The following is a 27,341-nucleotide window of genomic DNA, read 5'->3' as shown; positions in this document are numbered from 1 at the left end:
GGAGCTTGAGCGCACGCGCGTACTCCAGTCTGGCCGTGTTTCAAGATATTGGTGGAATACAATGGTCGACATGGCGATAGGCGCTCAACGAGAGGCTGCTGACAATATCTTTCAACTAGACGAGGGGTTTTTCGAGCTGCTTGTAACAACCGCGGCGTCAGGGGTCAAGGTTCTTGCACACAGCAATCATCATCATGTTATTGTTTAATATCATCATGTTTATTTATCGTAGGTTTAATAAGCAGTGGTAGTAGCAGTAAGGACACCAATGTGAACTGTACCGACGGGCTAGGAATATCTCCGACATTTGAATGAGCCTGAATTAACTGTATTCCTTCCGAACAACAATGCGACGCGAAACTTGCACCACGTTTCCCTCTGATTGCGCATGTGGTAAGGTTTTTGGTTGTCGCACCATTTATATATATATATATATATATATATATATATATATATATATATATATATGTGTTTTTTTTTTTTTTCATCCCTCGCCGTTGCTTGTATGGACCACCTGCGCGGTGTGGCGAGTTTGGGTGTTCCGTCGTTCCGTGGCGTGTTTTTGCAGTGGCGCCAGCAGGCGCCAGTGCAGCGGCGCGTATGGCGCGTAGTTGTGTTGAGTGGCGTTTCTGATTTTCGTCGTCTGCCTGTACGTGATCCTTATATTTTACCGTCATACTTATAAATGATCCTACATGTCTTTCGACGGGTGCCCTTTCGGCCGTCTTCGTACTTCCTGGTGCGTTCGTATTGGCCGCGTCTTGGCTGTGGTGAGGGAAGTGTGGCGATTCGCTAAATGCTGGGTTTTGCCTGCAGCTGCCTTTGCGTGGAGTGGCTTTACCCGCTGCAAGTTATGTCAGGGGCATCCTAGGATCAGCCGGAATGGCTCCGCAGAAGCCCCCAAATGTGCTCATTTTCACTGATGAAGATGCCGGATCAAGCCAGCCTCGTTTTCACGCCGTGAAGGAAACTTTGAGCATGTGCCTCAGCCCGGATAACTACGCTGTTTACCCTCTGTCTGAGAACCAGGTCTGTACCTTATCGCCACTGTCAAGAACGTTCACAATAGGTAGCACGAAGCTTCCTTTCTCGTCTCTGCACACAACTTTTGTTGGGTCATGCCGATGGGTACAGCAAAACATATCACTCCGGCCAATGAGGAAACTACTGTGCAATCTGACTGGTAGTGCGTTATTCTTGAATTAGCCACACCGTGTATGTAGGAATGCACCCGGAAATTATCTTTGAAGGTGTGGTTTAAAATTTCATATTATAACATGGTAGCTTTGAGCTCTATCAGTGTTTTTCCTAGGTGTAACTTAAATTTGCCTACTGCTTAGCATCTTAGCTGCACACAAACTGACAGTGCGGTTGTTCTTGTAACAAGTTCTTGAAATGTACAGCATGATGTAATTTACGTCTGCTTATCAAATCAAACCATTTCCAAACACACATACTGTATGACGGATTTCTTTTGTCATTGTTTTTTCACTACGAGTTCTTAAATGTTCATCTTTTTGCAGGTCAAAACTACTCCTTGGTTGACCAACACTAAACTCCTTATTGTTGCATGCAGTGAAATTAGCAGCACAACAAGGCGCATCTTTACTGAATATTTTCTACGTGGAGGGAATCTTCTTGTCATGGCTGCAAAACTAGACTTGCCTGGTGTTCGGCCACTGGAACACACTTCAGGGCATCAAGACATTGCTAAAGTAACATATGACACTGCAGGAGACATTGCTGTGCTGAGAGGTGATGTAGTTTACCAGTTTGACCCAGGTACAAGAGTTAAAACTTTGGCATGCGATCAGGATGGTGCTGGCCTCCTATTTGAGCTTCGAGGGTGTGGCGGCAACGGATTAGCACTTCTATCTCAGGTAAAGGCTTTCGTTTCTCTTTGCTTCAATATATTGAATAATCTTTTAAACCTTGTGTATGTACAAAAATACTGTCATGTTAAGGGAGAGAGAATAAACAATGAAAGGTACACTTATTGCATGTTGTGTCAAACAAAAACACATTACTTTGGAGATGTCACAATCGGCTTTTTTTTTTTTTTTTTTAATAAAGAAATGTGTCAGTTTCAGGAAAAGACAATGTAGTTACATTACATCACAACCTTTAAGTATAGGCACTGATATTATTAAAGAAACATCTACAAAAGCTGCTCTGGGTTTTTGTAGCACTTGTAATTGAATGTATGTGCAGGTTAGAGAAAGGACAGGTGGAATTCCTACTATAGAGTCAACATACGTTATGAACAGCGTGATGGTCACAGGTAAATATTGCCTAAATTTCATGCACTGGCATGATCAAGCAAATAGGTTTAAATTTCCAGTCGTCCCTTTTATGCAGTTGTCCTTTTAATATTTGGAGATAAGGTAAGCCCCAAAGGGTGCAAACTTTTCTTAGAGAGTGCTATCTTGGCATAATGATTGTACAGAATGCCTAAAGGGGTTCAGCTAGTTTCAAATTGGGGAACCATACTCACTTTCTTAGCAGAAAGGATGTAGGGAACTGTACAAAATTATTCTGAAAATTAGTTATGAAATGAAAGCTATATCAAATTTGCATTCAGCAGCTTTAGATGGACAAGCATCAAGAATAATTCATGCTTGTCCTATTAGCACCTACCTTTTAATGGTGGATCAAAGAACTGTGGCATTCTGCTGCTGAGCTCAAGGTTGCAAGAGTGGATGTTTGGGCCTGTTGGTACTATGTTGCTAATTCTAAAAGCAAAAAAAAAAAAAAAAAAAAAAAAAAAAAAACAGTGGTGTTCAACGCCATCTCAATTATTTTTTCATTCTCCATCTTAGTTTTATCAAGGTTGCAGTCCAATTCCAAGCTGCAGCAGCTGCTTTCCAATGAGAACAGAGTGCAGCAGTGCTCACATGTTGGATTTCAGTGCACGTTAAAGTGCACGTCTCAGTGTTAATCCGAAGCCTTTGATTTTGAAATTGATTTTATTTCTCAAAAATTGTACCGTCTTCAATTTGTAATGAGGAAGGTGAGGTAAAAGCTGCAGATTAAGCAGCTTGACTGGACCCACTTCCCTGACCACTTGACAGCAATCAACAAAGCAGCTTAGTCAAACACGTATATGCAAACAATGGTAAACAAATAACAAGCATCACCATATTCAGAATATAAAACTAATAAAAAAGAAGCAGTAAACACCTATACAACGATGACATTACATGTAACCAATAACTCCTTCTTTGACATAACACAGGGATTTTTCAGTTAATTTGCATTTGTTGAGCATGTGTAGCAAAAAATATTCAATGCACTGATAGCCATAGTTAGTACGTGTCCTTGAGTCATGCCAGTAATCACTGTCCCCTAAAGTGAATGGATATGTTTTTCTGTAAATTTGTGGCAGTTTTCAGGTTGGGACACCATTCATAAAGTTCTGCTTTAAAAGCAGATAAAAGTTGGTAGTTGTAAAATACTGTTAGTTTTATAATGTTATAGCTGAGGAATAAACTAGCTGTGTGAGCATTATAATCAACACCAGCAACTGCTCACAATCTGTTTTTCTGAAATGAAACTTCAAGTACCTTTTGCGTACTATTACTCCATTTAACACTGCAGTGTCTCTCACAGGCCAGTTGTTGTTGCTTTGGGACATAAAGCCCCAACCTGTAAATCAACCTTGGTGTGTTGTGTACTTCATTATGCAGTAAAAATTGTGTTTTTTGCTTTTTTTTCCATAATTTGAGTATTCTGCTCCTTTTTTCCAGATTCACCTGGAGTTTGACCCTGTGTTCTTCAGTACATCTGAGGACGTGTTTGCAAAACTAAAGAAAGCAAATGAGAGCAGGATATCGATGTTGCGAAACATACTGTCCACACGCTTTCGCTTGAATTGCAGCATCAGTGTCTCCCACAAGTTGTCCACAGGAAATGTATTTGCAGCAGACAGGGTGAGCCCATGATGCACATTGTGAATTTGCCTCACTTTGGAGGATGTATTTATTTTTTTACCATTTGGCTCTTAACTAAACCTTCTCCCCTACTTTATCTTTCCATCCTTCTATGCAGGCGGTGCTTTTGGACTTTTTGTCTCGACCACAAACTACTTCTGGTGCGCTTGTGGATGGTGGCATCACTTTTCACTACCTCACAGCACACAATGCCACATCCATGACACCTACAATTGACTGCCTGCCTGTGATCATTCCGTCTAGTGATACATTCTTCAGCAGCCCATCTTTTAACAGTGCAATCTATTTTACTGCATTGAGGACACACAGCTTGGGCCGACTAGCCCTTTTTGTTGAGAACGTAACCACCACCATGGCAGCTATAAAAGCGTGAGTTTACATTTCTTGTTTTCCAAGTGTACTACTGTGTTTTTCTTGTTCAACACACTTTTGCTTGTTACATAGTAGCCTCTGTGGAGTTCTTCACATTTGACGTATTTCTCACCCTGCATGCCCATGAAAAAACTTTTGAGAAAAGTAGAATTATCAATGAAAAAACATGACACACTCTCTTTTTATCTCTGTTGAACAACAGAATAGCTGATTACCAACATACTTACGCAGAGGTGTGTCTTGTTACAGGGGCCCTGCACAACACTTTCTTAAAGTAAATAATTCTGCCCGGTCATTGTCATGTCATGAACATCTCAGCCAAGTGCGCACAATTGCATATGTCTGAGAGCATACAGTCTTGCTTCAAAGTTGGCACGTCTGCTCCTGAGACCATTTGAATTCTCCAGCAATCTTGGATAACGAGTTGATGCAATCACAAAGTAAATTGCCGGCTCTTGGACAGGCTTTGTTCAATTGACTCCGTTGCAGTCATATATGAAGCACAAGCTCATCAACAGCAGGTGCCACAGCAAGAAAACAGGTTGAGAAAGCATTGAAAAAAAAAAGGGAGGGGGGGGGGGGGCACAGTGGCAGAGAAAATGAACTGAGTGAGTGTGGCTAGTGCGAATGTGGCTTAGCATGGTGATGAATCATTGGTAGGAGCATTGTTCATACTGATGAAGTTTCAGCCTCCTGCGTACTCAGAATAATGAAAAAAGAAAGCCTCAAATGGGGGGGCATCAGAGGGCAACTTAAACGAGCCCTGCAACAGCGCTTCAAAACTTAGAATGCACTGGAGTAGGTGTGCTGCCTTTTGATGAATATATTCCCAAAAAAATTTTTGAAAAGGACCTAATAATAACTGAGATATATAGGACATAGTATTTACTTTTACCATTCCTTCTCAACACAACGTTCCCTCACAGCTGGGGTGTGGCACCAATAGCAGTCAACTGCAAATTACCCCTTTCTTACTTTATCTTCTTTCTGTGGGGCAATTACGGTAACTGACAAAGGGGCGGCAACAGGATGGGTGGGACAATTTAAGAACAACCGCTTCCCTGCTCACTAGAAGATTAAAGGGGTGTGCATGAGTGCGCTGTGCATTTTTTTTCACTTGAGAGTAAACCATAATCATGAACAGTTGCCCCATGGCTAGGGTGTATTTGAATGTTCATGGCAGCATTTTCTACAGATCGGCGAGTAATTCCTCGAGCTATGTTGTGAGCCAAGGGAGCCGGCCCAGCCAGGAATGAGAGGAGACCGCATGGTCAGCTACAAAGAAATAACCGATTACTATTGGCTGGGAAAGGGCCCGGTACCTACCAGCTGATCTGGCACCTCCTGCAAACAAACATGTACCCTAACACAGTGGTCTGCAGCAGATTCCATCCAAGGCAATACAATGATTAATGCAAATTATGTAAGGGTAGGGCAGATCTGCCACATATTCTATGGGCATGCTCGAAGGCAGCTCCTTTCGAGGGCCGCAAAATTCAAAACCGGCAGAAGTCGGAGACCCTGCTGCTCAGCTCAGACCAGCGAGACCAGGTCTGGGTCGTCCAGCTAGCTGAGGCAGCCGCTGAGTCCCAGGGGATCTCGGCCGTCTGCTAGGCGGAGGGAGGCTGTGTCCACCCCCCTGATTGCTGGCATCAATAAAAGTTGAATCTCTCTCTCTCTACAGATCATGAACATTTTCTTACAGTGTTGAAAAAGTGTTTTAGTGGCCTATAAGCTCGTGTGAAATCATTGGTAAAAGAATGCTTCGCAAAATTTCTCGCAGGAAGGGGGCATGTTGATAAAGCCGCTGTCATGATTTTTTAGGGGTTGTTTTGAATAATAGTAAAGCAAAATTAGTAATGTGCCCTTAAAATGTCTGTACTGGTATACAAGCAAACAGAAAATTGCTTCCTCACAGCCTCCTGCCGTATACAAGCAGCAGCTCATTGCATCGGTTGACAGCACAGTGTGATGCAAATGAACTTGTGTTGTGGTCCAGCAAAAATTTGCGCTGCTGTGAACAAGGCCAGTATTTGCTTAACTTAAAAACATTTTATGGCTGCATGTCTTCCATGTCTAAAATCAGACCATGAAAATTACCTCACAACATTTCAACAAGGTAAAACCAATAACAAAGGATGCTTGCTGGGTAGAAATGGCACATTGGCAAAAGATTAAACTTTTTCATGCTGTAAATGTAATGGAAATTTACTTGCTAGATTATTGGTGATTATTGAATGCCTGTCACTGCTATTAATCTTGGCCAGCAAATATTGTCTTGAATCCCCTAATTTTAGTTAGAGATAATCATTGCTCAAACACCTCATATAGTGAACATGCAAACTTTAGGCATCGTGCAATCCACTGAAAATAGTGGTATGCTGCTGCACACATAGCATATTTTTAGAGAGAAGTAAATTTTTTGAAAACCAAGCTCTGATTCATGTTCCAGGCATAAAAATTAGCAGCATAAACTTTATGATCAAAATCTGAAGTGTCATTAGACATGTCCTGGCCAATCTCATCTGAAAAATGCTTTACTATTCTCGTTATTACTGTAGTGTCACCAGCAGCTGCTGTTCTGGGCTGCCTCCGCACACGAAGCATTTACTGTTGTGTCAGGTTTTTAGGGACCGTACCATAAATTTCAGAAGTGGTTGTGGGTTATGATGCACAGGGCAGTGACATTTCAACAGTAACATGCATTTACTCTTTTTCTGTGCAGTTTACAATCTATCCATGGATCTGTTGCTATTGCCACACGTCAGCTGAATGGAGTAGGCAAGTACTATTTTAACATGGGAAGTTGTTACAAAACCAATGAAGGCACTTTTACTGAGGATGTTAGGCTTATGAGCCCAGCATATCCTAATGTCACCAGAAAGAAAAAAGAATAGAGGGTGCGATAGAAATTGTTCTTTCCTTTTTTCCCCCTTTGTTCATATGCAAAAGCTGACGAGTCTATCTATCCTAACTTGGTAGGTGATCGCAAGCTTGGTTAGAAGGATTGATCTTCTGGAGTTTTTGTTTGAAAGTGTTGGTCAAGGCATTTATTTTCACCTTTTTGATAAAGTCAGACATCTCTTTGTACAAGAAGTTTGACTGATAAATTTACAACCAAAATTTTGTGGTAACCATCAGAAGTATTCGAGGTCTACTCACTCTAGATGGTAAGTCTACTCATCAGCACATCATGGTGTGGCTCAATGGCTATGGCAATTCACTACAATAGACAAGATAGGTAATAGGTTTGGCTCCCACTGTGGTATCCACATTTTGATGAGGGCTAAGTATTAAAAACTGAAATGTGTGTCCGAAAACCTCGGGTAGTAAAAATCCACAGCACTTCGCTAATAGTCCAGAGATGCTAAGCCTATCAGCTTATATCATTGTTTCATTGTCAGCAAGTCTGCAAGGCACTTCTCATCCACTTGCAGATGTGGTGCTGAATCAGTAGACACAGTTGAGCAGTGTGAAAGGGACTACTTATTCTGTAATTCAGTATTCAAAGAACATTTACAACAAAAGTGTAAGTTCAAACCTTAGTTGTTGGCAATTGCTGAGTAGTTCTTATATTAAAGAATCTGACTTGTGGAGCTGCATTCATTTCGGGAAAAAACAATTACAGTGGGCAGTTTTGAATGCAAGTGAGGTGTTTCCTTTTTTGTATTGGTTCCCCTTCTATGAAGGTTCAGAATTTGCATAAGTGTGTTAATTTGCATAAGCTCAGCCTTTGAATAAACTTTGTGATTGAAAGTAATATTACTAAAGCAGGTTGGGGTGATGGAGAGAGTGTACGTAGGTGTATGTAGGGTGTGTGTGCGTACTTATGCATTTCATAATTGCCATTTGTCAAGTCTTAAATTCCATAAGCTTTCATGCAATGATTCCTTTAATTAACAGTGGTGTAGATAACAAATGTGACGAGTGTGCTGAGGTTTAAATTACTAGATATACAATGGCAGTCCTAAAATTTGATAAAATTATTTGGAAAAGTGAACTCCCAGTAACTAGCTCAAGATATTTTTTAACCACTAGTAATAAGATGTGAAAATTCTGCCTACAGAGCTTTTATATTATATTTGAACTGTATTTCAGAAAGGCCAGAATCTGCTAAATTTTGTGATCACAGAAGTAGTGCTTCATCTTCAGCAGCAGAGCTTTTGACAGGTCAAGTGAAAGATCTCGGGACATGCATCGCACACTTTGTGATGCACTTTTTGCCATATCAAAAATAAATTGTAAAAAGCTAAGGTTCATTCCACATTGTCATTTATTTCATACAAATAGTTTCCTTGTCATAATGCATAGAGTTACGATACTTATGTGAGTATGGCCACATATAAGTGTCAGTCTAGACACATAATTCATTCACTGTGCTTTGCTTGTAAATTTAAATGCAAAAGCCTGTCATATTTGGCAGTGCTAGCTTTAGATAAATTAATGATAAAAGCACCGAGATTCATTCTACTGATACAGTTCATTAATTATCTAGCATTGATCTATGCCCATGCTATTCTTTGGTCATGATATTCATGGCTCATTTGGCAGTTTTTAATATGGACAAGAGTGGCAAATTAGGTGGGCTGGCATGTCTGCATCTTTCCAAGTAAACAGCTCAGCGACTGATGACATTAAGAAAAAATTAACAAAAACGAGTCCTTGTTGAGTGTTCTTGCAAACAAGAAAACTTGTCGACTTCTTCTTTAGTATGAATGTTTGTGATTGCATGCACTTGATGCTGTTTGTGTGTTTGGTTTTAAGAGAGGATCTGATGACGCTATGCTGGAAAATCAATAAGTCTTGTCTGTGGTCTTGTAATCGCAGGTCGAGGAGGCAATGCCTGGCTTGGCCCTGCTGGCTGTGCCATGTTCACCGTGTGCCTGCAGTTGCCACTGCATTCACCACTGGGCCAAAGAAGCCCTTTTGTCCAGCATCTTGCTGCCCTGGCTATGGCCAAAGCTGTCCGTAGCACACAGGGCTATGAGGTACTGCAGCAGTGGGGAATTGCCCTGCTGATTGACTTGTCATACATTCGGTTTGCAGATTCATGTGTAGAAAACAAGCAGTTTTGCTTGAATTGAAGATTTACATGTGCTAAATAAAAGTACAGCATGTCATTTATCAGCTTATTTATGTCCACTGCAGGAATGTCTCTCCAATTAATCTCCACCTAACCCTGTCTTGCATCAACTGACTCCATCCTATGCTTGCAAATTTGCTAATCTCATCACACCACCTAAAACTCTGCGGCTCTCGACTTTTCTTGGTACCCATTCTGTTGTTTTGAATAAATGACCACTTATCTGCTCTACACATTACATGGCCTGCCCAACCACACTTCTTATTGATGTCAACTAGAATATCAAGCTGCGTGTGTTTCCTCTCTAATCCATGCTAATGTCGTCCTGTCTCTTGATGTTATTTATGCCTAACATTTTCTATTTCATCGCCCATTGCACAGTACCTAGTTTCCTCTGAAGTTTCTTTAATACCTTATTTACCCAATTCTAACGTGCCCCCGAATCTAACTCGTACCCAATTTTCGCGGGTTTAAAGTAAGAAAATAAAAGTGCACCTAAATGAAGCATGCACCTGAATGTAACATGCCCCCTACTAATAATGGAACAATATGGCACACACCCAACGTTTGCGATCAGAAAAAAACATGACGTGCAGAATTCACCTTTTCAGAAGGGAATTTTTTAGGGAGCTTTTATGATAAAAGTGGCGCGTCGTCATCACCATTTGCGTTTCATTGGCCACAGGTGTTAAATGCACAGGGGTGGTATTCACGAACGATGACTTTTAGATATACTACAATCACTTGCGCGATATTTTTGGTGACTCTGCATCAGACTTCTCGATGTATGCGGCTGACAGTGTTGGTGGCACAGTGCCAGAAATGCTGGTGGCCTTATACGCCGGCGCATCCGGTGCCTTGTCGCACGCCATCTCGCGAAACTGATAGTAAGTCCGAGAGTGATCGACCGAGAATACTGCTCCAGATCGTACTCGAGCACGCGCAGCTTAAAGGTGCACCACGAAAGGTGGAACTGATTCTTTTACAGACAGTTGTATCGTTGGTATTTCACGAGCACTATTGTTATGTCATATTCACAACACGGCAGTGTCTGAGAAAGGGGAAAGTGGGTACGTAAATAACAAGGAGAAAAGAGGGGAGGAAGACTTTGACGAGGTAGTTCACTGGTGCACGTATACATGTTCCCTTTCAGAGGTGTTTTTGCCACTGCATTCTTGAACTGTCACTGACTTTATCTTCAGAAAGAAGTTTTAAAGATGAAACCTTAAGTATAAGCATTAACGTTGTAGCGCTGTTGATGAGTTCAGCTAAAAAAATAGTAATGTTGGCTTTATAGTGACTATTGCGATGAAGCTCAAGACACTGACTGCTTTGACCAGGTAATTTCATGCCCATCTGTTAATGGCCTCTAGTGTGCACTTGCAAATCCATATATTCATCGCAAGTGAGCATCACTTGTGATGAATATAGGGATTTGCAAGACGAAAGACTTGTTAATAATGAGCAAACAGGAGTGCCATGCAGTGGAATTAGTATGTGAGAGCAGCGTGAGCAAAGGCCCACACAAAGGTGCAGGAGTGTTCACACTTCATTAAAAACACTGGTGTTAAACAGAGTGCACATGGCACTGTGAAGCAGTGACCTACACAATTTTGCTTTCCCGGCCCGAGTGGTGGAATGACTTGCTGACATACAATGGGAGCTTTCTCTAGATAGCCTAGCAAAGCACTCTGAATGAGTGCTGTAAATGCGATGCATCATTCTGAATCGAATTGCAGAGCCAAAAAATGTAATACTGCATTGCAACGCCAAGGAAACTGCCGAGGAGTGAGAAGTAGAATGTGCAATGGGAAGCAAATGCTGAACATTGAGACAAACAGCCTCCATTCGATAGCTTGCATGAACTGTTCATTTGTGATGGTGTTTTTTGCATAATACAAGGTGATGATTAATTAACTAGTAATTTTAAATGCGTAGCGCAGTCAAATACTCTCACTGGTTAGCAGCTGGCAGAAATGCAAGTGGGTAATCAGTCTAAAGCAGACAAGCCGTGCTGCCATCATGTTTTGCCAGAAGATAAGAAATAGAGGAGCACATGTAAGGTTGCCTGGGCCGGTATTTTGTAGCGATGCATTATGCTTTATTCTATGCTAGTCTTATCATCCACTGCACACGACTGGCTGATCCCGTTGATAACGTGAGCGGACCGTTGCTCTGACCACTGACCAAGCGCGAAAAGGCATTAGCATCGGCAAGGCATCGCTACAAAATACTGGCCCTGATTTTATGGTGAGCAAGTGATAAAGGAATTGCTAGCACGTACTGCTCTCGTCTGCTCCCAGTATTGTGAAACTGCTCCTACTCTATTCAGCTATGAATGTACCATTTGACTGCTATTTTTGACTGCTCCAGCTGGACAGCTGGAGAGCATCAGTGTTGACAGGAGCATTTTCAGAACACTTAAAACGTAGAAGTGTTTCTGTTTTCCCTGTGGATGTCGATATAACATAGGTAAAAGAGCAAGGTTGTCAATACTTGATTGATGAAAGTACTAAGGTTAGTGATGCGCTTATAACTGCTGCATGCTTTCTTTTCAGATGGTAAATATCAGAGTGAAGTGGCCAAACGACATTTACTATGGGTCCCATGTGAAAATAGGAGGCGTCTTGGTCTCATCAACGGTTAACAAGGATGCCATTACTTGCTTTATAGGTAAGCTGAATTCACTTCATTAGTAAAAATGTTGGCTATGAAGAGTTTTCCCCTACACTACTGTATTTTCCGGTGTATAAGTAGTGGTTTTTTTTTCTTCAGAATTTTATGTTGGTGCATCTTATAGAACTGCCGTTATATTATTATATACTGTTTTTTTTTTTTTTTCGGAAGAACTGCCTTCAAAATCATATTGGATGCTATGGCCACGCGAAGCGTGCTGGGTTTACCTCCTCTGGCAGTTGCTACGGGTTGCTTGCGTGCTATGGAGGTACCAGGTTCCTCTCGTGATTGAGTTGCCGAGCGCCGTGCATGAAGGACGGAGCAGCAACGCAAGTGGCGGCAGGCCGACCGCGAGTTGCCCGACTTTGAAGTTTTTGCATCTGCAGATCGCTTTCAAGATACGGCGCGTGCCGCTGTGCAAACTTCCCAGTTGCTACCAGAGTACAAGTCACCCCCCTACCTCCCGCGCTGCTTTCCCGCTTTCCTCCTTTGTGCCCGATTTGGCTCACTGTCGCACGCTTTCACTCACACATACAAAATACTCCGCATGGGGATGATGTTATCGCTTTTGGACTTTAAACGGAACGTCGCGACGACCATGATGGCAGAAATGTGCCTGGAGTGTCCATATCATTGCTATTGCAATTATTATAGGAATATGGCACCTGTACGATTGTGCATGACCCGCGTTCACGAAGTGAAATTTTTTAAAATTGCTTAAGGCTCATTCACACTAGGCTGACACCGATTTTGGTCTACCGACTGTTGGCAACAGCGTTTTCCTTCCTTTAAACCATTAGCCACCGCGTTTTCTGTCCTGTTTACTGCTGTCACCAACAGCCGGTCGGGTGTCGTGTCGGCCTAGTGTGAATGAGCCTTTACTGAATGAACAGGTGCATCTTATACACCGGTGTGACTTATGTACGTTTTTTTTTTCCTTCTTCCTACCCCCCCATAAAAACTGTCGTTTTGAGGGGAGTGCAACTTATACAAAGGTGCGACTTATTGATTGAAAAATACGGTACTTACGCTGTGTGCAGTTATAGAAACTGTTATAGTAGAATCTCAATCACCTGACCCTCTTCCAAAACAAAATTAGAACAGTGAAGTAATGTGTGCTATTGATAAGTGTTCAATACTTGTGGGCTAAGAAGCCTGTGGTGACCATGCTTGGATCTCCTACACCGTCTCAAATCGTTGCCTTCTCAGCTTCGTTTTCAGTTTTAGAAACAAAAAATTGGAGGACACTTAAGCTTCGCCTTTAAGAGTGGAACGCGATAGCATTTAAAGTTCCCTGGCTGCTTATCAGGCTTCCCAGCAACTGCAGCTTTCTTTCTCTCCAACTTCGCCTGCGCATGCGGCTGCTGTAGGGAGCCTACATGCAACGCTGTTGTAAGCTGCTGAGGAGGCGAGCGCCATCTGGATGGTATTTTTGCAAGGAGGAAACCGCAACGCGCCGCTGTTTGGGTGGTAGAAATGCAGGAAAAGGGGCTTGTGTTTGAGTTGCGTAAGAAAATTATGTTTTCTCATATATTCAAATTACAATACGACGCTATCACGTTTGTAGGTTGTGGTTGCTGCATACTTTACAATTTTTTTGATGCATTTCACTTTGAGAAATTCCATTAGTTCACCAGCGCCTCTGCACCACGCCCTTGCCTGCATGGTTGGCGTGGTTCGGTATGATTTTCTTGGCAGGGGCAACGCCCCTGACGCCGACACCGGATTTTAGCTGTAATAGCTGTAGAGTGCGAGGTAGGGCAAGTAGAAAGGATGTGGCATCAATGTCATGCTGTTCACCAAAATCTGTCAAGTCACAAGGGCAGTATATTGTTGTCATGGAGCAGCCATGTGTATTGACACTGATAAGGTCGTTTTATTCCCACACTTTGCTATAAATACATTTGAACTTCGACATATGTTGGTAGGAGGAACAGATTCTTTATTGACCAAAATTTTGTGAGACCAAAAAGGGAAAAAAATGAATTATGACTTCATGTTGCTTCTCACTTGCCTTGCCTTCATTAATCAAGGCGGTTCTTGACTTTTCCATTGACTTGCATTAGTGGGTGTAAGCCTAGGCTTTGTAACTTGTAATGAAAACCGTAATGACATTCTTAAAAAATGCTGGAGTCATTAGCAGGAGTGAGGTCAGAGTAAACGTCAAGTATTTGTTATTTTTGATCAACATTCAGAAGTCTGACCATTAGCATTGATGCATCGTCTCACTAGCATCAGTAGTATGACAATGGTCCTTTAAGGTAATTTTACACGCTTTCTCGATGATAGTGAAGGTTAGGATCGGCACATTGCAAGGCGTGTTATGTGGTGATGACGCATTAGACAAGGTGTTTAGTTACGACACAAAAAATTATATTAGATCGGAACACAGAGACAACACAAATGAGAAGCTGAGTCAAATACGACTGGTTCTAAAATAAACCTTGTCAGTCTCACAAGTTCACTGGTTAAGGCCGAAGACTTGCAGTGCTGATGGTTCCCGTTGCGGTAGAACTATTTTCAGTGAGGTGATGCCCGATGCGGGCAGACGGCAGCCGGCAGCAAACTCAAACGGACGATGGTAGCAGTCTCGATCATGGCAGCAGCAAACACTTACCGCTCTGACGTTACGCTTTTGGCGACGACCCAAGGCACTCTCTGTTTTGTAGACGGGCACGCTCGGTCTTCAGAACACTGCGCGTAGATACGGGTTTTGCTGTCCCTGTGGGTCTGGTCACGCCCACCCAGTCCAGTGGCGTTTGAACGATCTCGTCCAACTGCTCTTCACTGGCACTGCCACGAGCTATTTTTCTTGCGCTGCACGAGATCTTCACTTCTATTTCGTTGTTCTCTTGTTAGTGTCAGCTGCTCCATCGTCTGCTATCCTTTTGGCCTGTACTTCATCACAATGATCTCTGGTGTTGTACTAGTCATCTGCGGACTAGAGGGTTTGTTGTCATTAATTGAATTTCTGTCTAAAACCTGGAAAACCACTCGAACAGTTTGAGGGCAACATGTAGCTTCTACCCCAAAAGCCATCTTCAATGTTTCATAACATTCTGCTGTTGCCGTATTTCCTAACGTTAAACAGAACTTCATGCATGTGCATTGTTCAGAAAAATCCACCATGATGATATTCGCCAAGAAAGACACCTCTTTGTAGGCTCTAGGATACCACCATCCTCTATGTGCACGGAATGCTGGCTTTCACCACACTAACCCATCATACCTCGGGGACAGTACCCTTTGCTGCTGGTGCGGTAAAAAAGTCTTGGAGGAGCACATTTACTCTGGAAACTTTTTCTAGACCTCATACTTTAACCCCACAAAGTAACCCTGTTCTTGGCATGTCATAGCTGGAACCGGCTTCTGCGTCAATAAAACCCAAATTTACTTACTGTATAAACCGGAATATAGGGCAGCCCGAAATATAAGGTGACCCCTGACCTTGACTTCGCCAGACGACTCTCGCATGCTAAAGACCGCTATATAAGACGAGGGGAAACTTTCGCTGTTCTTTTTCGGGGAAAAATCTGGACCTACATTCCGGTTTATACGTTACTTTAAGGGGGGGTGTGAAGTTTTTAGAAAAATTTACTTATCTGGAATCGCAAAGATCACATGGTGATGTATTTTGGAACCGTTTTAAAATGAAGGCTTATCTAACCGTATGTCTAGACATGCTGATGTTCAACAAAAAGTCAGTGATAGAGCAATACTGTGGTTACAGTTTGTTCACGTTTGCATCATCTTTAATGCACTTTCTCAGTCCTCCGATTCTGCTCGTCTCTCCTTCATTTTTTCCCCAGGCTGTGGCATGAATGTTTCAAACAGCCAACCAACTCTATGCATCAATGACATTGCAAAAGTAGTGTCCTGTAAATTTAACACGCAGCAAGTGGTTTGCCCGCTGACACCTGAAGAAGTCATTGCTAAGGTGTTGAACGAAATAGAGTTTTTGGTGGCTACATTCCAAAGTGGAGGGAGCAGCATGGTATTACAAGAATACTACAAGTACTGGCTCCATGGGTGAGTACCATATTTAAACACTTTCAGAGGCCAACTCCTAACAAGTGGCATCCAAAAGTTGCTTATCAGTCTTGAATTATGCCCTCAAGCATATCTTTTTCTGATATGAAGAAAGCATAATGCCTGTGGTGGCACTACCTTGAGTCAGTATAAAATTAATGCACTTTAGCTTCAGCGCTTGATCTCGTGTAAAGTGATGTTTATTTGTCCATCTCTCGGATGAGTTGCTTTTCCATTATGCAGTGCAGTCTCTAGCTTTATTTTGCTAACTGCTTCTGACAGCTTGACTTGTACAGTGCATGCCATTGCTATTTTCTGTGCCTAGATTCAATGCCATTTCTGTGCTCAATGCACTGTGCTCTCAAAGAAATCAGGTACTTTAGATTACCAATTGGTTAGTACTTATGAATGTAAAACTAGGATAGGTAGAGGAGTTTCCAGTGCTGCTCCTATTCATTTGTTTGCTGCTAATGTAGTAATGTAGGACCCACAATACTTGCCTCGCCAACCATGCTGAAAAATAAATGTGGCTGGTCATTTCTGCTTTTGAGTGGGGGAATGTGTTTTGATGCTCTCAGAGGTGATAGCTGTGACACTTGACCACTCTCCACTGTAACAGAAAATTTCTTTACGTTTAGATATTTATCAAGTGTTAAAGAGCAACTGAACCAGAAACCTTCTACAAATAGGTGTTATTTTGTTTAATGGTGGTCTTTGGGAACTATGAGGTCAGCCAAATCATGCAGTGTGAGTTGGGATGAATCCGATTCCTGCTGAAGATAAGGTGACACTGCTTCAGTATTTTTGTGTGCCATAAGACCAAAGCCTTTATCTTCCCTGCTGTGGGGGTGTAGTAGCTTTGGCGTTGCGCTCTTAAGCCTGAGGGTGCGAGATCAAATCCCAGCCACGGCAGCTGCATTTCGATGGGAGTGAAATGTAAAAACGCCCGTGTACTGTGTATTGGGTGCACGTTGAAGAACCCCAGGTGGTCAAAATTAATCCGCACTTCCCCACTACAGCATGCCTCATAATCATCGTGGGTTTGGCGCGTAAAACCCGAGATTTTAATTTTTTTAACCATCTTGCATTTTCTGACTTTTCTGCCAGTACAGTGCAACTTGGTATAACTTTTTAAGTTTCGAAATTATAGACTAGTTTAAGTCTCAGGTTGATACTGAGACACACTGTTTGATGTACATGAAGTTGGTCTTAATTAATTAAAGTATAATTCTGATGCATATGAAACTTGCACCCAATTAAAAATTAACTTGAAATGTCTCAATATAGATGCCCGTCTGGTCCTGTCCATCTGGCACCTGCCTCTGCCTAAGCTTGTAATCGGGTGCTCCACAAACAACCACACAAGACCAATGTGCCTTGTTGGAATTTCTGGAATAACTGTTCTGTAATGTAGAGTGCTATTTGCATTGTAATAGCTGCACTTAGTTGCCACTTTTGGACCAATTGTGTTGTGCTAGATAAAATTAAGCCATGTTCATTGATCAGTCACTCACACACTTCTGTTTCAGTGTCAGATATTCTTTCATGTTCACAGTAGCTATAACTGCCTTGCCTTTGGCTTGTGGCATCTTGACCAGGCCTTTCACAATGGCACCATCACACAGTCGTGGGAAACTGCTCTGCCAAAATCATTTTGTAATAGTTGGCAAATTGTGAGTGCTTCCATGCTAACGTGAACATGAGCAGAGCTTTTTGACATGATTGGTAGAGCTTGTAATTGAGTCACTAGCAGCATGCTTTAGTTCAAATTATTCAATCTACCAACATTCCAGCTCCAACGTAACAAGCTTCATTTTCTGATTTTCTCCATGGATTACCTTTTCTCGAACTCTTCTTGTGTTGCTAGTTTTTGTGAATTTGCTTGCACCCGAATTATGTTGCGCATTTAACCCATTATGACCCATGGTGAAACTGCTGGTGCGATTTTCATCAAACTTTGTGAATAATAAAAGGAATAACACAAGTATCACGTCTTAAAAAAAGTATTAAAAAATATTTATTGGTTCTGAAGTTAAAATGGTGTACTACATCTAGTACACTGGGTGCGTGGGGTTTCAATGGCCAAGGCATTCGTCATTGCGCTCTTACCTGCTTGTATGAAATTTTTTGATCCACACTTTTTCGAATGACACAGTGGCCGTGCAGTTCTCAGATCTCCATGATGCTCGGGCGTGACAAAATCGGCATCGCAGCTGGTTTCCGATTAGTGACCGTGACTATCCGCTATGAGCGTCCAAACACACATATAGTGACACCCAGCAAGCATGGCAGTGGCAGTGCCGACATCGCGAGTGCGGCTAAGGTGTCCTCAGTAATACTATTGCAGTGAAACCATTTCGACGGAATTTTGTTGCAGGCTTTGCTAACCTACACTAGCCGCAGATGTGGTTCATGGCGAAAGCATCACTGTTGTCGTCATCACATTCCTCCTCATCCGTTTCTTCATCTGGTTTGGCGGCACAATCACGATATCAATGTCCTCTGCTATGTTTTCTGCACACTCAAATGCATCCAGAGCATCGCGCGAGTGACAAAACGGCTTCCTTCTGAAGAAAAACTGTGTAATCATGCTGGCACACAACTGAAAAAAAAGTGCCCATTTGTAACTGCAAACGCCCAGTGTACTAGATCAAGTACACTAGACTTTCAATCCGTGTTCTGTTCTTTGAAATACAGCTGCAGATTCGACAGTTTGTTTCAAACATGTTCAACATATGTACTAAACACCGTAAAATACACAACGCAAATATATAAAGCAGGCAGCAGAAATAAATGAAAAGCGTGTACTCGCCACACTTTGTCGCGAGTCCCCAGTTTTACTAGAATTGGCGCGGAATTTTTAGATATGGATAAAACAGTAGATTCTACTTTGTGTTAGGGTGTGTGTGCGAGCTCTCTTACTACAAGAAACAGAAATAGCCAAAAGGAAATATTCAGCTGTTCAAGAGGTGGGGATGCAAAACCAAGTGTACTAGTTCTAGTACAGTGGGCCAGTGGGCGCTAATGGGTTATTGACTTGCTGTTTTTTATTGTCACATTCCAGTGGCCAGGAAGTCACCCTGCAAGATTTCGGATGCAAGGCTTTGATCAAAGGCTTGGATGATTTCGGCTACTTATTGGCAGAGTGCTCGGGCAAACTATACAAATTGCAGCCTGATGGAAACAGCTTCGACCTTATGAACAATCTTATTGTTACAAAAGCATAGCATTTATCTGTGTTATAAGATCCCTAACATAGTGGAACCTCAATGTAACGAAGTTGCATCTTCACCGCAGAACTTGCTAAATTGTGAGCTGATACTTTTTTATGCAGTAATGTTTTCGCAACTGTACTCTGTACTGATGACTAACCTGTGGTGAATGAGTATGCTTAAATAAGAGTTCAGCAGAAATTCAAGTAATAATCACAAAACTGAAGTGCTCAAACAGTTGGGCTGTATAATCGTGGGTGCTATAGCTGCTGAAGCATAGGTTAGAGAAGTGACACGGGCCTGTGGCTCCCACAATTTATAGCGTAGCACAATAGAAAGATTTAGTCAAGCATTTACCGTCCGCTCCACTTAGACCAATGTATCCTTAAAAATTTGTGCACAGCTACTCACTGAGAATGCTAGTACGCGTACGCACAATGCTCATGTCGGCAGCAGATGGCAGAACACTGCCCTCGTTTCACTGCTGAGCTAATTGAATGGAGCGTGACGGTGCATCCACTTGGCTTTAGTTGTTTTGCAGCCAGACTGACTGCGTGCCACTTGCATCTCTGGAAGACTCACTTATCAAAAATGTGCAATCAGCGCAGATCTCTGCAGTGCCTGAGCACATGAAATGTGAACGGAGCAGACTGTAGGCGATGCTCTGCTAAAACTATCTAATGTCTGTAATATCTAGTGTCATTGCTTTAAGTGACACAAGTCATCTTAAAGGAACATGGAAGGGGACCTTACAGTTAAGCTAGAAAATAAGATACCCCTTCAGGAATTACGAATTGGTCAGTCTCACCTCTTGACCAAAAAGCTTAGAAAGGCAGCAGACAGGTGGCACTGCTGTTGCACCACCTCCTTATGTGTTCATAGGCCTTTGCTATTTCTAGCTGGGGCTTGTTAATCATTCATTAACAAAATATGATTAGATTGTATTTTCAAATGAGCGAGGACTCAACCTGCTACTTTTGTTAACTTTTACTGTGCACCTGCCGTGTAGCACTGTGGCTATGGCATTCTGCAGCTGAACACGAGGTCGTGGGTTCGATTGTTGGCCTTGGCGGCCGCATTTTGGTGGCAGCGAAATGGGAATACACTCGTGTGTAGACTTAGGTGCATTTTAAAAACCCCGGGTTCTCAAATAAATCTGGAGCCCTCCACTCCACTACGGAGTCGCTTTGGGAATCAAATCAATCGACGAATCAAATCAATCAACTTTACCTTCAATAACCAAATTTTTTTTTTCTGCTAGTAAGCCTTCTTTATCTGCCAAATAAATGCAGAGAGTGTTTTGAAAGAGCAATCTGTCTAGTCTAATTTAGTGTGTCTTTTCAATGTCCCTTTAAAAAACTGTGAAGCTTCCTTGATGCAGTTAGCAAAGAATATTTCATCCAATATCATTGATACTAATGCCTAGAAAAGAGTGGATTCATTGTTGGACGCTCCTTTGAAAGATTGTGTACTTGTAACGAATCAGCTTATTGCTCATGGACAAGTAATTAGCTTTTTGCTTATCAGCTAGCCTAAGGGTACGGAAACGAGTCCAGGCCGCAGCGGCCACATTTTAATGGGAGGGAAATGCAAAATCACTGTGCCATACATTGGTTGCACGTTAAAAAGCCCACAGGTGATCAAAATTAATCCGGAATTCCCCACTACGGCATGCCTCAATTATATCATGGTTCTGGCACGTAAAACTCCAGAATTTATTTATGTTACTATCAGCTGTTGCCATGTCATGCAAAGGTCGTTCTGCAATGTGTATAAACGTTGCTTGTCAGCCATTTTGAGTGAACAAGCTCATGTGTAGAGTACATAATCATCATCACCAGGCCAAATGTTATTTATTAGTGCATTCTGAGGAGCCAGGAAGTACGAAAGAAAAATTGCACATTCTGTCCAGTGGGTGGTTCCAATGACATTCTAAAGTCATAAATAGCAGAATAGCTGCTGCAGAAGCACTTTGTCACTAGTTGCACGATACTTAGCAGGAACTGGCAGTGCAGGTGAGATAGCTTGTGGAACGAGGAGTGCATGCTCGCATCAAAGCAAAAACAAGTGAAAGGAGCCCAGCAGGGCATGTTGCTCTGACGTGCACTCGTATCTCCTGCGAAAGCTAGGCTCTTGCCATGTCAGGGAGAAGTGTTGAGGAAAGAGCAAAAGGGAGAGCATGAAGCATTTTTTAAATATGTGAAATGGTTGTAGCTTAGCAATTGCTGTAAGTTTTGGAAAATTATCCCCGCAGAATGTTTTCTTTTTTTATATCGTGTAGTGAAGAACAGGGACAAGCAGTAGTGGGGTGCTCTCATAGATGTAGGGCGTGAGCGCAGATCACGAGCTGTTGGCGCCAAGACCGTTGCTCTCTTGCGACTGTACTGGTTTTTCACCTGTCGCTTGCCATCAGTAAATCTCCTTATCAAAGTGGTGGAGGCGCTGGGTACCCTCTTCAAACCTGGAACTCCGAAGCCGGACGTTGCCCACCGCTGCTCCGACGCCGCTTTTCAGGGCGCAGCCACAGTACGCAAATCCTTGGCACACTGCAGACAACCGGCCGACCTGCTACGCTTGCGGAATTCCGGGTCATGTTGCGCGCTTACTGTTGCCGACGCTTCGTGGCGACCACGAGTACGCCGAGATGTCCTGCCTACTCCTTCCGACCTCCCTATTGCACGCAGCCAGAACGAGAGCCTGAAACATACGCCCGTGATCCCCAGCCCCCTTCCGATGTCCAACCTTTTGCTGCTCGTCGGTCCCCCTCACCACGCCGCCGTTCTCTTTCGCCTATGCGTCGCCGGTCCAATACTGGTGAGGCGGAAAACTGAATGCCGCAGCTTCTGAGGCACGAGCTGCACCGTTGTCAACCTGTCGTAAGTCCTCGCTTGGCCCCCGCCAATGTTATTGAAGTGTTTGTTGACGGTGTACGAACTCTTGCGCTTGTGGACACTGGCGCCGCTATTTCTGTAATGAGCCATACGTTTTGCCGTTCCATCTGTAAAGTGACGACGCCACCTTCAGGGTTTTCTCTCCGTACTGTGAGCGCACAATATATTCAACCCGTTGCAGCATGTACGGCCAGGGTGCTCATACAAGACGTGATCTACAGCGTTGAGTTTCTTGTACTGGCCTCTTGTTCCTATGACCTGATCTTCGGGTGGGATTTTTTGTCCTGTAACCGCGCTGTTATCGACCGCGCTCGTGCTCAGGTAGAGCTCACTGTGTTTCCTGAGACGCCTTCCACCCATGTGGCCGGTCCTGGGGATAGAAAGCGTGTCGTCACCGCCGATACTGACCTGCCACCTCGGAGTGTCATCATTGTTCCCGTTTCCTGTGCCGCCCTTTCCGACGCCACCGTTCTGTTCACGCCATCTGACATGTTTTGTCGCCGCCACAATACGTCACTGCCTTTTGCCATCCTCGCACTTCATCAGGACAATCCCGGACTGCTTGTTTGCAACCCCAACTCAGGCCCTCTGACTTTGTACCGAAATGAAACGCTTGGCCATGTTCAGCCTGTAGACGCTGATGTTGTCAAACCCCTTGATCCCTCTGAGCCTGAGACTCAGCATCAGCTGAACGCCCTGACCCCTCACCTTGCGTCCGACGCCATGCTTTCGGATTCTTTTCACCATTCCATCGACAGCGACCTCGATCCAGCTGCACGGGCGCAGCTTCTTGCCCTTCTACAGAAGTTACGCACTTCGTTTGACTTACCGCAAGCGTCACTAGGCCGAACTAATGCGGTTGTTCACATGATTTACAACTGGGCCTCAAGCTCCTTTGCGACAGCGCCCCTACCGTGTGTCACCTGCGGAACGTCATGTCATTACGGAGCAGGTTGACGACATGCTTCAGCACGGAGTCATTACACCTTCTTGCAGGCCCTGGTCCTCTCCTGTTGTACTGGTCAAAAAGAAAGATGGCTCTATTACATTCTGTGTGGACTACCGACGCCTCAGCAAGATTACTCGCAAAGATGTCTATCCTCTTCCTTGAATAGACGGTGCCCTCGATTGCCTTCAAGGTGCCGAATTTTTTTCTTCTCTCGACTTGCGATCAGGATATTGGCAGGTCCCTATGGCGGAGTGTGATCGTCCCAAGACGGCATTCGTCACACCGGATGGTCTGTATGAATTTACCGTAATGACTTTCGGACTTTGCAATGCGCCCGCAATATTCGAACAGATGATGAACGGCATTGGGGCGCCAAGACCGTTGCTCTCTTGCGACTGTACTGGTTTTTCGCCTGCGGCTTGCCATCAGTAAATCTCCTTATCAATAGTTTCAAATTTGTCTTTTGGTAATGTCCAGATAGTACATCACAAGAGACAGTACTGCAAGGAGCTGAGGTTCTGGCCAGGGTGACAGAAAAGTGAGAATTTGAAAACTGAAGAATTGGTGCAGGGAATCTTTGCCCATGATAGATACACATATTTGAAACATTTTTACCGTAATGAGCAGCAATGAATCGGCCATAGGAACTTGTGAGGTAAACAAAACTGCTAATGCAGTATTTGGTGTGTTTTCTAAAAGATAGCCACATTTGTAATGATATTTTTAATAGCATCATGCATGCATATAGCACAAGAATGCATTCTGTTGAAATGCAATGCAGAATTGCGCTGTATTTGACACTGTGAACAGTGAGGTAAGGGTATCGATGACAATGAAATACATTTCTCACTCTCATTCACTATTGACACGTAACAGTTGATGGAATCACCACCTGACTGTTGTCACTGTGCATTTTATAAATAAATTTTATCTCGGGAACCCAACCGAATGGTGTGCTAATAACCTATATGACATGGTCTGCAACATAAGTTTTTTCCTCCCTATATACCTCCCCTAGTGCAGGATAGAAATTGAATGTGCGTCTGGTTAACCTCTTGCTTTTTCTCTCTCTTCTCGCTTTCTCTCTACAAGAGATGTGTAAAATTGACATTCACAATAATGTTGGGGCCTGAAATTTCGTTTCCTTAGCTGCAGTTTTTTAATGCTCTCCTGTGGCTTTCTTTTTTTCCCCATTGCAAGTAGGCTGGATGCTACAGGGGCAGGCAGGACTGTAATGCCCGACCACTCTTGTGTAGATGCTTCACCTTTTTAAATATTTATTTATTTTTATGTGCTTTTGAGCATGGGCTATTCTTCCATAAAATGAAGTGGGCAGTAGTAAATAATTAAATATGCCTAAGATTGAAGTACAGGAAAGGGCAGACAAGGGTGCTATACTTTCCAGCACTTTTGCAAGGCAGTACTGATTATGGCTCAGATAAGATTGAAATGTTGTTTGACACAAATGCAAGAACAATGGCAGAAATCGGCTCATGTGATCAGCAGTTACTCAACCAAGAAATTGCCAAAATGCAAACCAACAAGAAGTTGTTGGTTTGCATCACCATTATTACTCGCCTACTATCAGCTAATGCCAAGCACCCATCACATACATGTGTAGAGGGAAGTTCACATGCCATCATTGCCTTTTCATTGTTGTATGTTTCTACAGGCGTTGATGGCACTGTTGCCACATAGTCACAACAACCATGTCGAGTAAGCTAAAAGAATGTTTAAACATCAGAAGTGAGCACTTGCAAGAGAGGACAGCTTGTGGGAGCCACTTTTCTTTCCTGTCTGGTTCTCACACACCTGCTCATCTCCTCTGGCCATTCTAGCCATAGAGTTTCCTACAGAAGTGACTTAAGAGAACTCTGGCACTGCGATCATTCAGCTGCCATGGCAGCAATGGGTAATATGCATGGATTTGTGCAGTCTTTGTGCTTGTGGCTTCAGACATGCTTGTGACGTTTTTTTACGCTTTGCCTTTCTCAATTTCCAAGCAACCATAGTTTTGTAAACTTTGCAAGGAAGTAAGTCATTGTGCACATACGTAACCATAGTTACATAGTTACATTTATAATACTTTGGCTGTGTTCCAATACTCGCCGTAGATGGCAAAGTAGATGGCTAATCTTAAGTCTTGTTCCAATTCTCACGAAGACGTCAAAATAGACAGCTTCGCCAAGACAGAATCCAAGTCAAAACGATGCAGGCTACTTTCCTGCCCAAACAAGATGGCGGCTGAGCGGGCTGCTTGGAAAGCCGACAGGAAGTATGCGCACAAGAAAATGCAGACACACTTTCCTATGCCCTTAATGTAAGTCACATTGTGTTTTGCATAGGTTCCGGGCGCAAAGACCTAAAATGCAGAAATAATCTGTGCTTTTCTCAACTTTTTCTTGTCGCTGTGAGGTGGCGTCAAGTTGCAGACGCATGTTCCATACGCCTTCTAGACGGTTCGAAATGCTTTCCATTACATGGCCTCGGAAGTTGTCTCGGCTGTCTGCTTAGCTGTCTACGTAGGCTGTCTCCGATGCTGGCCAGTATTGGAACACACCCAATATAGTGTTAAAAATTATCAATTAGCAAGTCACAAAGCGGTTAGAAGCCAGAAGGATGAAGTTGAGGCAAATCCATTTCCCGCTCATCATTTCCAGGCTGGTTGAACCGGCATGCTTGCGGCTCCCATAGACACTAGTGCCAGAGTTCCCTCTAGTAATGTTTGTAGGAAACTGATATTCTAGCCACTCAGCCTTCACACCACCCATGTGCTCTTCCTTCACTGGGTAATTCGATTCATTTGGAGGAGGTCATCCCCAGTAATTCAGCGAAGATGTAACAAAGCCCACTGTGGATCTACCAGAGTATCATTTGCAACCTTTGTAATACTGAGGTTGAGAGAGCATTCCACAGCCTGCTTTTTCCCTTCAGTTGTTGCAGGGTACACTGAACCCAATGAGAGGTTGTGTGTAGGCTTGATCGTGGCTGTGAAGTTGTGTTGCATGGTTGTTACAAGACACAAAGAAACATGATCACACACAGAGAATCCTGTGTGTGTGATGGTGCTTCTTCACTCCTGTCTTGTTACAATTATGCAGTGTAACTTCACAGCCATAATAATTTACAGCATGAACCCATTTCACACCTAACCCACCTTCACATTCCAATGGGCAGCTGCTCTATTTGTGCAACACTAGTTCACCTAGTTTTGCTGCCACCGAAGGTGCTGCAACTCTGCACAGATTTTGTTAAGTTTTTTCCCTGTTGACAATAACAGGTGCATTTTTCATGGCTGGGGCCGTATTCTGAAATGATTCACTTCGGCGATAGTATCGCCTCGGCAATAATATCGCCGTGAGGCGCTGATTGGCTGGTTGAGAAAAATTGGATGACGTCGTGCTAAACCAGCCAATCAGCTCATAAAATTTTGCTAAAACAGCCAATTAAAGCACGCCTTTGGCCAAGGCAATAGTATCGCTGAAGTGGATCGTTTCAGAACATGGCCCCTGCTTTTGTGCACATGCAGGTGCACTTGTCTGATTACGAGTGCAAATGCAGTTGCATTTAATAAATGGCCACTTGTGCTTTTAGCACTGCACTGCACACACTCTTGCTGCCACGTCTTTTCCGAGGACAAAATTTTTGGCGACTGTGCAGCTACCATGCTTACCAAAAAAAAAAAGCCATCTTAATAGAAAGAGCTGAATGCAGCCTTGGATTTCTTGCTACCCATCACGATGGTTCAGTGGCTATGGCATTCTGCTGATCAGCAGCATAGTGGCCTCCTATAGACACCCTGCCTTGCTTTCGTATGTTGAACCCCAAGATTCAATCATTGCCTGCTAAGCCCATGTAGGCTAAAGGCTGAGAGGTCGCATAGATGCATTTTTCTCATCACTTATGTGTGGTAAGGAAACCTCGCATTTATTTTGCTTCCTTTTAGAAGCTGCCAATAAGAATGTGCTATGCACACAGTCCTTGTTAAATCAAAAGAGTAATGCAGGCTTACTTTGCTAAACTAAGAAAAAGAATGTGTGCTTGTTGGAGTTTGTTAGACCACAATTTCATTGCATTGAGGTTCATTATGTTGAGGTTTGACTGTGTCATGCCTTGTATTTTTTCTTTCCACCAAAGATGCATTATGTATAGATTTATGCACATTTTTTTTTTTTTTTT

General features: G+C 43.1%; 1 protein-coding gene across 2 annotated transcripts; it reads left to right on the top strand.

Annotated features, from left to right (window-relative positions):
* Positions 1-241: 241 nt before the first annotated feature.
* Positions 242-27,341, top strand: LOC119466650 (biotin--protein ligase). 2 transcript variants are annotated; one of them, XM_037698355.2, is made up of 10 exons: positions 242-393; positions 817-1,029; positions 1,524-1,880; positions 3,747-3,929; positions 4,048-4,319; positions 7,048-7,103; positions 9,150-9,310; positions 11,964-12,078; positions 15,891-16,110; positions 19,175-27,341. In XM_037698355.2, the coding sequence occupies exons 2-10, from the start codon at positions 883-885 to the stop codon at positions 19,335-19,337; spliced, it is 1,674 nt and encodes a 557-aa protein (XP_037554283.1). In that variant the 5' UTR covers positions 242-393; positions 817-882; the 3' UTR covers positions 19,338-27,341. The 2 variants fall into 2 exon arrangements, with proteins under 2 accessions (XP_037554283.1, XP_037583100.1); XM_037727172.2 differs by lacking the exon at positions 242-393 and adding an exon at positions 495-739.

Source organism: Dermacentor silvarum, chromosome 1 (genome assembly GCF_013339745.2).
Source record: "Dermacentor silvarum isolate Dsil-2018 chromosome 1, BIME_Dsil_1.4, whole genome shotgun sequence".
Lineage (NCBI taxonomy): Eukaryota > Metazoa > Arthropoda > Arachnida > Ixodida > Ixodidae > Dermacentor > Dermacentor silvarum.
The sequence above is the reverse complement of the archived record's forward strand: the minus strand, read 5'-3'. Positions and strand labels throughout refer to the sequence as shown.

Excerpts from the sequence above, each read along its gene's own strand:
- LOC119466650 (XM_037727172.2), top strand. The coding sequence starts at position 686 with ATGATCCTACATGTCTTTCGACGGGTGCCCTTTCGGCCGTCTTCGTAC. Across the intron at positions 1,881-3,746 it reads GATTAGCACTTCTATCTCAG|ATTCACCTGGAGTTTGACCC; the intron begins GTAAAGGCTTTC and ends CCTTTTTTCCAG. Across the intron at positions 16,111-19,174 it reads TACAAGTACTGGCTCCATGG|TGGCCAGGAAGTCACCCTGC; the intron begins GTGAGTACCATA and ends GTCACATTCCAG.